We start from the raw sequence: 13,351 nt of genomic DNA, 5'->3' as shown, positions 1-13,351 counted from the left end.
GTGCTTGTTTTGGTTTCTTAACCATAAATCTTGTACTAAGGGTGTCCAAAGTTCTCTTCTAGAACAGCTCCAAAAATACTGATTTCATGAGTGAATGTCTGGTGAACTGAATGTTGCCATTTACTCTCTCTTAGCCTTGTAAGTGAAATGTTCTTCACATCCCTGGATTGTAAGGCTGCTGTGTGTTGTAGTGTTTCCAAATAGACACAGACTTGCCTCATCTTAAGGGATTGTGTACTCTAGATTTGGGTAGAGTGGAAGGACTTGAATAGAATTCTAATTTTAAGATATAACTTGGCTCAAAACACCCTATTGTTATGTAGCCATTCTCAGGATCAAGAGTCCAGTGCAAATGTGTATGCATGTGAAATATTCCTAAGTGCATATGGGGCTAATTGGTAGTCAATACTAAAGGATTTTTGTGGTGGGACTTAGGCCCTCAAGCTGTAGTGTTGTCTTCCATTAACTTTTGCCCATTCCCTTGTGTATCTTCCCACATAGATGTCCAATGTGTTCAGTTTTACCTTGATTCAGTTTTCATCCTTCAATTAAGAATGAAATCTATGGGCCAGCCTCATGAGAATTTAGGTATGGGACTCTGGGGTCTGGTTAAACTAATAACGATTGGAATTATGCAAGTCTCATTAATCCTTTCATTCCTACAGGTAGTAAAGCGCAGTGTGATAGAGAATGTCGTTCCAATCCTGATTGCTGTCAAACATAAATTAGAGGAACATAGATCACCTCTAATGAAGCACTTACTGCTCTACTTTAAGGAACTTATGAAGGATTACAAAAACGAGGTATGCTTGATTTTATGTAGAGGCTAGTTTTGTAAGTGTTTTTATGACAGTAATTTCTCAGTTGGATTACGTGTATAGGTTCTAGATATTTTGCATTTATTTCATGCCTTGAATTTTAGATAAAACAAATGATATTAAGTTTCTTTTAATCAGAGTGTAAATTGTGTGGCTTCTTTGAGTTATAAAAGGCACAGCATGGAATAACTAAGGTTTCTAGCAGGGTTCATTCAGCCCCAAGCTGGATTGCTGTCTTTTACTTTTCATTGCTCCCTTGGTCTCTCCCTCCCCCTCTTTGCTGTACCACATCAACCATTTTTTCATGTTTCCTTGTCTGGTGCCTAATGTTCTCAAAATTCAAAAGTAAAGCATATATGGACACTTATTTTTATTTCTTTGAGTAATTTTAAATATCAGTCCAGACATTACACTAGTCATGAATTTTTGTTTGATCAAACTAGTTTTTTTAATTTATGTAAATTGTCGTTTTCTCTTGTTCATGATTGTTAAGCTAATATTTTTTCAATTTTGATTTGGCTAACCTTTTTTGATTTGGAATTTATAATTGATGAAATGCATTGTGCAAATTTGTAATATTTTCTTTGGTATCATGTAACCTCGTAGATATTATCCTTTGAGGTCAAGTTTTTTATCTTTTTCAGATAAAAGAAATATTAGCAGGCGACAAACAGCTTGCTCAAGAGATTGAGTTTGATTTGAAGCGATTTGATCAGGAGGAAAAAGAAAGAGAGGAAGAAGAACTACGGAGGAAACAGGCTGAAAAAGAAGTTGCTGCTGATGATCAAGATGCTGATGCTGGTGAATGTGCCAATGATCTTGAGAAATCTGTAAATTTGGGCACATCACCGTCCCTTAGGAAAAATGGCCCGGGAATGACACCAAAGACACCAACTGCTGTACAAAATAAACTCCACAAACTGGCACTGTTGAATTCCAAGGCAATAACAAATAGGAGGAGGAGTTCTCTTTTACCAGTGCCATTCAATCAGGACAGTGATTCAAACGTAAATTCACTGGAAACTCGAGCTTCACATTCCCAAAATGCAGCACAGGCCCAGACGCCAAAAGTTAATGGTGAAAGAGAAAATGTTCAAACACCAGAGGCATCTGACGTTGAGAGACGACCAAGTTCTGACGAGGAGGTTAGGAAGGAAGCCAGGCCTGATCAAGAGGAAGAAGACTTGGAAAACAAGGCTTCTGAAAAGAACATTTACCCGTTGATCCCAGGCGGTGGAGAAAATTCTCCTGCTAGAAATATTGAAGGAACTCCCAAAGCAAAAACATTAAAGTCAACTAGGGATAAATTATTGAGAGCCATTAGCACACCTCATCACAAACCTGGTGTGATTAGTAATATTACATTTATAGATGAAACCCAGGATCTCAGTGCAATAACTGTAAACTCTTCGGCTGTTTCACTGCAGTCAGGTACTGAACAGCCTAAATTAGTTTTACATTTGCAAAGTCCTGAAGCCTTTGCAAAGGAATCTGAATTTAGTCGATTACGTCGAGCAAGTAGGGAAAGCGAACAGAGATCTGAACCTAAGGGGAAGGCTACCAAATCAATTCGTAAATCCAACCCAGAAATTTTTGAGTCCCATACTAGTTTCGGAACAGAGGCTGATAGTGATAATTCTGATTTAGTCCCAGAAAATCAAAGTGCACAGAAAGAAGGAGTGAGGGTGGAAGAAGCAGTCAGTAAAGGTAAAAGGACAAGGGATATGGCCTCGCTTGGTCCTTATACCAAGAGTGGAGAATTAGAGAAAAATTCAAACCAAAATGAGAAAAGTATAGGTAGAAGGAAGTGGAGAATGTTTTCTACTCTGATGAATATAAGGTATGAATGTATTTAGTAAGATTTTATTTTGCTTTATCTTTTGTAAACTGTATATTAAGGAAGAATTAAGTACTCTTAAGGTTCTGTACTGTAGTGTTCTTGAGTGTTATGATATCTCAAATTAGAAATAAAGACATCATAAAATCATGACTATTTCTATATTTTAATGTTTAGACATTTGGCAAGGTGGAAGTGCCCGAGTAAAATTAAAATGAAATACCAGGTAGATAATGTGAAATTACTTGTAATAAAAGACACAGAAGACCAACAAGTTGCTGTTTCTGAGAAGGACTAAGTACATAAAATAGAAGAGCCTGCGGTAGCTTTTGGCTTTTGCAAGCCACTTTTATAAGCAACGTGTGTTGTCCTCTGTTCCATTGTTTTTGTGATTTATTTTATTCAAGGCCTTTTTCCTAAGAGTGCAGCAGTATAATTTTCCCAGAAGGTTGTAACTGGAAATAACTTCCATGAGAAACAACTGTTAAAACTAATGCACCACTGAGATGCAGGTTATAGCTTTCTTACATGTATGTAATATACATACTTAGTACAGTCTCTGTTGTTATAAGGACGAACAGAAATAAGGCTTTAGAAAGAATATTGGGAGCCAGCTAGCATGGTAGGATGGGAAATACTATAAGGCAAATTACATATGTGAGATGGTAATGTAATTGGAGATGGCTAGGACATCTCTCGTGTTGTCCTGGGAGAATGGTATGTGACTGTGTAAGCTTGGGCCTTCCAGACCCAGGAGATTTGGAAAAATCCAGACTTACTTGCATGAGAATTATGAAATGGCCAGCTGGACATGAGAGAACATTTACGAGAGTGAAGATAATGGTCATGGAGGTGTATTGTGTTCTGTAGTGCTCTAGTTGTGTGGTTATTTTTCAGCTCTCAGATTTCACTTGTTATAAGAAGAAATCCTGTGGGAGCTTCTCCTGATTTGAAGTATGATATCAAGTTAAACAGCTTTTTGATATCAGTGACATTAATGTAGTATTAATGAATATTAACATGTAATCCTTTTATATCTGAATGACTCAGTGACCCAGTCACTGAATGCAGAGAATGAAATACAGATCTTACTTTGATAGCTGAATTTAGTTGTCAAGTTTCAGTGAACAGTGTATAATAAACTCTCTGCGACCAGACACAGCAAAAAGCTAGAGGTATTTTGTTTGGTCGTTACAGATCCGTGGGCTGCGGTGGAAGACGCCTTGAATCACCCTTGGGACAACCTGGATGTTTAGGCCCCCCCCTTTTTTTTTGCCTGATCTGTCAAGTTATCAACAGAGTAATGACTTCTCAGAATCCCAGGATGACTAGTGGCTCCTTTATGGCCACATGCAGAATGGAACCCTGATCTTCTAGCTCTACTGACCGAGACACCGAGGTAGATTCCCCCCTGGCACAACCTTTGCCAACCCACACATCGAGAGGCTCCACCAATCGGTAGGGTCCCTATCTCTTCATGGCTGGAGACTATCCAGTATCTCCTGTAAGTGAAAGGCTTTTTTCGCAGAGCAGCTACAGAGATCATCTACAGCCATGTACCAGGGGAAGTGGGCCATCTACTGTGATTGGTGTCGTCAACGGGGTGTCTCTCCGGTTGGAACTTATATTCAACAAGTAGCAAACTTCCTCGTATTTCTACGAAGGGAGAAGCTACTTTCTGTGTCAACCATCAAGGGCTATAGAGCCGCTTTAGGATTAGTTCTGCACATGAGAGGTGCAGACCTTTCCTCATCCTAGGAAATCTCCATTCTTCTCAAAAGTTTTGAACAGTCCAGTTCCCCGAGAGATCTTAAGCCTCCTAATTGCAATTTGACCCTGGTACTTAGCATTCTTACTCGTGCTCCTTATGAACCCGTAGGGGTTCCTCAGACAGAAATTTAACCCTGAAAACATTCTTCTCACTTCTCACTGGCCTTGGCTTCATCAAAGAGAGTAGGTGAACTTTACAGACTCTCTTAAAGTTAGACACGAGGGGTTGGGGTCTGTAGCCTTTGAATTTGTCCTGGAATTCATAGCAGAGACTCAAAATCCCTCAGTTCACAATGACAGGTTTGAGTTTTTCTTGAACCCCTCTCTTGGAGATTTTGTAGGTGACGACCCAGATGAATAATTTTTGTGTTCTGTCAGGGTACTACATAGCTAAAAAGAACTCGACATCTCAGACCTGAGTGCTGAAGATATTTTGTTAGCACAGGCTGGAACAAGAAAGAAGTGTCCAAGAACACCATCTTCTTTTGGGTATGTGAAGTGATTGGACAAGCATACTGTACCTCTTCACATACGGAGATCAATACAGTATAAGCATAAGCTCATGATGTTAGGGACCTTGGCCCCTCCATTGCTTTCAAAAAGTACTTGACAGTTCATAGGATATTGAAGGCTGGTACTTGGCTTCGCCAAACCACCTTCACATCGTTCTATCTGTGGGACGTTGCCTATAGGTCCTTGGACACTTTTTCCCTGAGTCAGGTGGTGGCTGCTCGACAGGTTGTGTAGCTCATCCAGTGCCCCTAGCGGGACAGTTTGTGTCTCACCTAAGATGTTTGTTATGAAAGTGAGAGTGAATGACATGACTAGTCTTCTTCCTTTCTTTCTTTTTCTCCTCTACCGGTTGGCAGCATGGAGAAGTGAACCATCATTTGCTGGAACAGGTTAGAAACAGATGAGTAAGCATCCATTCTATTTGGCACATTTGATTGTTCCTACACAATACAAATTCCAAAGTAGAAGCAAGTTAAAAAGTCAAGTATACCTTAGTTTAACCAGACCACTGAGCTGATTAACAGCCCTCCTAGGGCTGGCCCTAAGGATTAGACTTATTTTACGTGGCTAAGAACCAATTGGTTACCTAGCAACGAGACCTACAGTTTACTGTGGAATCCGAACCACATTATACCGAGAAATGAATTTCATCACCAGTAATAAATTCCTCTAATTCTTCATTGGCCGGCTGTAGACTTGAACTCTGGCCTAGCAGAGTGCTAGCCAAGAACTCTACCGACTCGTCTAATGAGGAACTAGTAGAAGCAAGTCCCTTCCTCTCTCTTACAGGGGGAGAGAGGAGCTGGCAACAGAGCAAGGTTGGTAGCTAACGTGAGTTTTGTTGTCTCGGAAATTAAAAGGTCTTTTCCTTCTTCCAAGACACAATCTAGACAGGAGTTCCCATTGTCTCCTAGCCTGGATGTCTGGCTGTTGGGTAACCTTTCAGATCAGAGGCATACGACACTTTTCTATGCCCTAACTACTGGACAGTAAGTGAGCCCAGGTGAGACAAAACACCAGTTGGTTCTGAAGCTTACTTATCTTCCCTTCAAAAGTAAGTCTCCCCTTACGTTAAGACCAAGGGTTTGTTCTGTATATGAACAAATGACAGATTTTAAATCAATTTGTATTTTTCATAACTAACAAACCAGAGGTCTTAAGTACATGGCCCACCTCAAGCCATCCCTCATACAGTTACCTGGGCTGGAAGAAAACTGGTACGACACAGCATAAGTTCAGGGAAGCCAGGTTGGGCTCTGCCCACCACCTTCCCTATTAGCTATCTCCTGTTGACACCAAAACTATGTGCTATTAATAACTGGGCTTCAGCAAGGCCTAGAAATCTCCTTCGTTAAGATTTCAGGTTTGTTAGTTATGAAAAATTTTACAAATTGATTGAAAATTTGTTATTTTGTTAAATAGATCCTGAACATTTAAGATTGGTCGAGTCAAAGCCATTTAGTATTATACATTTTCATCTGTCCATATGTATACCCATGATTAATGAATTGTAACCAAGAATGGTTTCTAATCATAAGTTCCTTCACTAGGGGAAACTTTATACTGCGGCAGCAAAGTCATCACTGCTTCGACCACTGTATATGATGCAAAAGCATCACATAGTAACCTATGTACTGTAATGTGAAGGCTGTGTTAGATGCAAGGAAATTTTACAATACCAATTGATGATCTGTGGCAGAATTAGTCAAGTGAGAAAGTAAATATTGTGGAGATTGAAGTTTGAGAACAAACAAAATTGAGTTTGTTTTATGAATGAGGTAGAGGTGATTAAATTGAAGGTGTCTTAATGCAGAGGCTAAGGACAGAATGGGTAGAAAAGCAGACAAGAATTTTCTTATAGCAAGAATATTCACCCCAGGCTACATTCAAGACGTATTTTGGAAATTATAAAATTATTTTACATTTAGTAGCTGATACATATCATCATTATAAGGCATGTCAGCGTTTCCCTTAAGGGTTTTAGATGTCAAAAGAGTTCTTGCCATTCTTCTGTTATATGCTTATTTGTCCCAAACTCCCTTTGGTGTAGGTCTTCATCTATCCCCCTTCTCAATTTCCTGGGCCTTCCTGCAGTCTTTGGCCTGCCTACCACCACCATATCTACTGTTTATCTGACCAGCTGGTTTTCATCCTTACTCCTCTTGTCTAAGCATCACGATCAATGAGTAAATGTATGAATGGAATTTGTAGTCTGAAATTTTCCAACCTCTTAGTACACATGTCGTTGCACCAATGCTTCCTTGAAATACAGTAATACCATATTCCAGCTATGAATCTCAACATTACGTTGTCAAAACTTGTCAGTATCTTCATTTTTCTCCTCAGTGCCATTTTTCTGCTTAACAGTTCCACAGAGTTGTACAGGCCTTGCATACCCCATGAAGTCAGCTCTTCACCTAATGGAATATTATTTACCAGTAGAGTAGCCTATCAATTTCACCAAGGCCAATTCATCCAAGCGGCAGCTTACTGTTGGTAGGTCTTTCAACTCCTTCACAGTCTAAGGCATTTATCACTTCTTATTCAATGACTATTTTTATGAGTAAACTTTTATAGGATGAAAATATATTCACCATACATTAGAGAGATTATTTCCATGTAACTAATTTATGCCACTGTAAAGTGTATGATTTGTTTTTAGCCAGTTTATTGTAGACTGTACAGATGTATATTTATAATATTGTATTGAAAACTAAATTATTCCAAATGAACATGTAATTTTGTAATTCTTTTGAATCTTGAATCATTAATGTAATACATTACATAAAGTCACAGAATAGAAATTACATTTGCTGTGCCAAATGTAAACATTCACTTGGGTGTCTCTCATGCCTTAGGTGACCCATTACCATGGAAGTACACAAGGTAAACTGGAACCTGACATGATCAAGTTAATTTTTTTTAGTCACACAAGCCTAGGAAGGATTTGGTTTTCAATGCAATGTTATAAATGCCAGCTCTGTACGTCTACAAATAAACTGACTAAGCAAATCATACACTTTACAGTAACATAGTCAGGCCCATGTGTCTTATACAATGTATGTTGATATTTTCATCTATAAATTTGCTCATAAAAACAAGTGGAGTGAGCAAGTGATAAATATGAACATGAGAAGGAGATGAAAGACCTACTGCTGTGCTTTTACGCTTGAACTAATTGGCTTATTGACAGGCTACTCTACTGGTAAACTCTTTCTTATTCCATTGGAGTGAAAGAGCTTCATGAAGATACTAGTTTTTTCTGTGGAGGCTGATGGCGAAGAAAATGGCACTGAAAAAATGAAGATACTATTTGAGAACTTTGTTAACATATGTTAAATTCGCTTTGGAATATGTTACTGTATTTCGAAACGTGAACCACAACGACAGGAAGCTGGAAGATTTTCGGTTACAAATTCCATTCGCCATTTACTCATTGATGAACGGTGGAGTGGAAGAATGAGATGAGCTCGCTGATCAAACGGCTCAGACATGGTGATTGACGGGCCAGAGACTGCGAGAAACTTGAAGAAAGGAGATGAACCTACGCAAGGAAGTTTGGACAAATAAACGCTATAACAGAAGAATGGCAGAGCTTTCTGGTATCTAAAGCTGCTGAAGAAAACAGCGACATGCCTGGCATGATGATGCCAACTGTCGGCTTCACTAAATGAATATTTTATACTTCAAAAATGCGTGTATGTAACTCTGGGGTGAGTATTCTTTGCTACTCCTTTCACATTCTGCACTATCGCCAGCTCTATAGACACCTTTCAATTTGTCACCTCTATAAATTCATGAAACAAACTTTCAGTTTTGTTTGTTCTCAAACTGATATCACAATATTTACTACTCTTGACTAATTCTGCCAAGATCATCGGTGTGACAGCAGAACACAAAATCTATTTGGCCTTCACGATATTCATGAGTACTATGTGATCTTTTGCATCATATACGGTGGTCAGCGCTGCTGCGCGGTAAGTTTCTGAGTGAACGATTACAATTCGTGTCATGGTATATATGGACGAATGAAAAATAACATAATACTAAATGACGACCTTTCGACCACATATGTTCAGGATACTGACCCAACAATAATAAATTTTCAATCAGGTAACAGAGCCTGCATATGCTAAACCTGAAGAAATCTTCTTTGTAAGTAAATTTTGCTGAAAGCCAGTTATTAATAACATGAATTTTGGTGTCGGCAGAAGATAGCTGTAGGAGGTGGTGGCACCTGTTTCCCTGAGCTTATGCTGTCTGTCATCTGGTTTCTTCGGCCCAGGCTGCTGTATGATGGCTTTGAGCAGGCCATGCTAAGACCTCTGGTTTGTTCAGTTATGAAAAACTCTGAAATTGACCCAAAATCTTGTCATTTGTTCAAATTCAAACTCTTTGATGTAACATGAAATTTTGAGAGGGAAGACAAGCAACTAAGAATTGGCGTGTTTTGTTCTGGGCTCCCTTTTTGTCCGGTAATTGGGAAGCAGAAAAGTGATAAGTATACTGATCTGAGATTTTAACAACCAGACATCCAGCCCCCAGAGAAGGTGTGAGGCTCTGTTCTGGGTGTGATATTTGAAAGAGAAAAGACCTTTATTTCGGACAACAAACTTTAGATTATGCTGACATGTTGCCAACTCTCTCTCCTAACAGGAGACTGCTATTTCTGAGCTGAGGTCGTGGTGTAATATCTGCTGAGCTCAGAGTTCAAGTCTGACTTCGGCCAGTGGAAGGAATTTGTCACTGTTGATGAAATTCATTTGCCGAGTATAATGTACAGTTGAATTTCAACCAAACAACAGGTATATAGTAACAGGTAACAATTGATTCTTGGCCACGTAAACAAGTCTAATCCTTAGAGGCCCTAGGAGGGCTTCCGATTGTCAGCTCGGTATTCTGTTAAACTTAGACGCTACTTGACTTTTAACACTGCTTCTACTTTGGAGTTGTGGAGGCTGTCAAGTATTGCAAATAAGGCTGGACAACACTCATCTGTTCTAACCTGTTCCAGCAAGCTGATGGTTCACTTTCTCCATGCTGCCAACCAGCCAGAAAGGAGAAGATGGTCGTAATATACTTTCATAACAAACCCATCTTGGGTGAACACAGGCTTTGGCTCCGCTGAGCACTGAATCACAACACGTCGTGCAACCACCACTGTTTTCGAGAGGGAAAAGGTGATCCCGGGACACATGAGCAACGTCTACAGGTATAGAGCCGATGTGAAGACAGTTTTGGCACCTGCCGGCTTCAATGTCTATGAACTGTCAATGCACGAGTGAGAGACAGGTGTCTAACATCATGAGCTTATCAACACTTACTGCTATTGATCCGTAGTGAAAGAAGACACAGTGCTTTTGTCACATACCCAAAGAAAGATAGTGTTGCTGAACATATTATTCGGCCTGTTAACTGAAATGTCTTCGGCGCTCCAGATGCTGTGCTGGCTATGTAATACCTGACAGTGCAAAAAGTATTAAACTGGTCGTCTACAAATGAGGCTGCCAAACTATGGGTGGCGAGCTGATTTTGGTGTCTGCTGATTCAGGATTATTCAGGCTGTTAGCGTGATCTGGCACAGAGAGTGCTGGCAAAGGACCGCCTGTACTCTTTGATGAAGGCAGACCGGTAATGCGTCTGAGAATTCCCTGGGATAGAGCACGACTCAGAAATAAGTACTCAGCCCAATTGAAACTAGATATCGAAGGCTGTTCAAGCTTTTGAGGAAAATGGGATGAGGAAGTGCTACTCGTGTGCGAAGACAGCTCTGGCGGCTACTGTAACCCTTGATGTTGACACAAGTAACTGCTCGCCCAAATCAGAAATGCGGAAGTTGCTGCCGATGGTGGATTTCGGCCGGTGGAATGTTGCAGTCTCGGCCCGCTCCCCTGATTTTTATGTTTGTGAATCTCTGTGGCTGCTAAAGAGTCCGGTATGGACAAGGGACACCGGTGGTGAGTGTTGAGGACGTTGTGCCGAGAAGGTGTGCTCGACTCGGCGCTATCGGGTTCCATTCTGCGTAATGACATGAAGAGCCGCTGTCGTACGAGACTAAGTCGATAACTTGACAGATCGACAAATTTGAACTCCCAAGAAATTGATTCAGAAGCGATCTACGACTTACAGATGTAAATAACACTACAACACGCTTATTATTGATGCGAAACGTATACATATTCACTGGCTTGTTTAACTAAATTCAACATCAAAAGCTGAATCTGTATTTCATTACTCTGCATTCAGTATTTTGACCACTATATTGTGCCATTAATACTACATTAATAATACTGATATCAAAAAACTGTTTAACTGATATCATGGGACTTTCCACAGAATTTCTTCTTGCCAACTGAAATCTGAGTGAAAAATAACTGCACAACAAACTTGCTAGGCTGTATCTTTCCATGACCATGTCTTCACTACCGTAAATGTTCATATGTCAGCTTTAAGCCGCTGCTGGTACTCGCCAATAATCTGAACTTTTCCAAATCTCAGACACAGAGGCCCAAGCCACGTCTATACAATTCTCCCAGGTTTTAGCTGAAGATGTCTGTATCTGTTCCCGACCACCATCTCACATATTGCCTTATATCCCGTCTACCAGCCTTGGCACTAATACATTCTTCTAAAACTGACTGTTCGTCTATATTTAACAGAGACTAACTAGTATGTATTATTACATACGTATGAATGCAACCACCGTCTCGGTTGTTTCATGGAAGACCATTTCGGTGCAACGCTGCGAAGGAAAACATTTGCTACGCTCTTGAACCTTGGTGAAATAAATCACGAAACAATCAGTTAACACGGGCCAACATAAGTGGCTTTGCGAAACTATTTTATGTTAACTTAGTCACTTTCTGTGGTACAACAGCTTGTTGATCTTCGCTGGCTGTCTTTTTATTTGAAATGATTTCATTATCTACCTGGTATTTCATTTAATTTGCTAGAACACTTGCCAAATGTCAAACATTGAATATATGAAATGGTCATGGAACCTGATGTCAACATTCTAATTTGAATATCATAACGCTCAAGCTACTTACGTGCAAATCAATTCGCTGTACCTGCTTCCCGATTTACAAGACAAAGCAAAATAAAATCTTACTAGTACATTCATGCAACACCTGACTAAACAAAGTATTTTCTCCGCTTCCTTTCTGCCTGCTGCTTTCATTTTGACTTCTGTTACTGCTCGACCTCCACTTGCTAACGACATGGGACTAAGCGAAGACCATCTTGCACGACACCTTTCCGCCACGCTCCTTCTTTCTGTGCGCTGATGAGACTAAATAAGACGCTATCGGCATACGTTCCGAAAGGCATGGGGACGAACTGGGTTGGTTTTGCGGTTGACTGACGGCCTTCGCAGGTTCGGATCTCTGTTAAACTACTTGCTGGGCGATAATCGTTAGGGCGTCGAACTAGAAAACTTCAAAATAATAAACTTATTTAGGCTTGTTCGTACCTGACTTTACCAACTGAAGAGTTGCTGAACCATCTCAATGCTGTATTTTGTCGCACCGGGTGCTGATGAGTGACCTTGCTGGCTACTCAATGGTATCCCCAGTTATTTTTGCTGGACTCTTCAATATTTCTAACGAGCATTTTTCACCAGTGTGACCTGAAGGATGGCGTGGTGTCGTCGCTTGTTTTTCAAAAGTCTTCTCACTGATCAGGCACAGCTTCCTCTAACTCGTCAGACGATCGTGCTGCTCAGCGTCAGTACTCTGTTCTCTTTCACCATTAGCGTCTGGTAACATTTGAAATGTGGCTCACTGTCTGATGAGTGGCACTGGCTCAAAAGAACTCTCACCTATTTTGTTGTGCCTTAGGCAGTGCCAATTTGTGGGACAGTTGTCTTTGTTTGTCGTTCCGAACCACACTACGAGGCGTGATGTGCCCAGATTTGAACTGCTGCACGTCGCCAATCGGCATCTTGATCGTCGGCAACAACGATCCGTGGACTAACTATTTCTCTCTTGCTTTTTCCTCTGATCAAATAAATCAAACTCAATGTCTTTGAGCAGCTTTGTTTATGCCTGCTAACATCTGAAAGATAAAAAACTTGAGCACTCAAAGATAATATCTACGAGGTGCAAGAAAAATATTACAATTGCTGTCAATTAGCAAATTTCAAATCAGGGCCAGCCAAATCAAGTGAAAAATGACCAGCCTTGTATCAATGAGCTTAATTTCTTTGCATAGAATGAAACTGAGCTTCATGACTGGTATGTGTCTGACTGAATATTTAAAATTACTCCAAGCAAAGCAAGTGATCATATCTTTTAGCAATTTTGGTGATGGAGCATCAGTGAAGCTGTGAAAAAATGGTGTTTGTGAGAAGAGAGGAAGACAAGGGAGCGTGAAACAAGACAACGATCAACGAGACGAATGAACGCAGGCTGCT

The 13,351-nt window shown here is 40.2% G+C and overlaps 2 protein-coding genes across 2 annotated transcripts in view; both read left to right on the top strand.

Annotated features, from left to right (window-relative positions):
• Nucleotides 1-2,953, top strand: part of LOC136852107 (uncharacterized) — a 28,857-nt gene extending 25,904 nt beyond the window's left edge. The window contains exons 9-11 of the mRNA XM_067126557.1: nucleotides 666-803; nucleotides 1,463-2,658; nucleotides 2,833-2,953. Of these exons, the coding sequence (XP_066982658.1) occupies nucleotides 666-803; nucleotides 1,463-2,658; nucleotides 2,833-2,953 (1,455 nt within the window). The remainder of the gene's footprint in view (nucleotides 1-665; nucleotides 804-1,462; nucleotides 2,659-2,832) is intronic.
• LOC136852282 (uncharacterized) overlaps nucleotides 1-13,351 on the top strand; it is a 416,936-nt gene that overhangs the window by 36,382 nt on the left and 367,203 nt on the right. The window lies entirely within an intron of this gene.

The sequence above is a fragment of the Macrobrachium rosenbergii genome, chromosome 25, assembly GCF_040412425.1.
Source record: "Macrobrachium rosenbergii isolate ZJJX-2024 chromosome 25, ASM4041242v1, whole genome shotgun sequence".
Taxonomy (NCBI): domain Eukaryota; kingdom Metazoa; phylum Arthropoda; class Malacostraca; order Decapoda; family Palaemonidae; genus Macrobrachium; species Macrobrachium rosenbergii.
The sequence above is the reverse complement of the archived record's forward strand: the minus strand, read 5'-3'. Positions and strand labels throughout refer to the sequence as shown.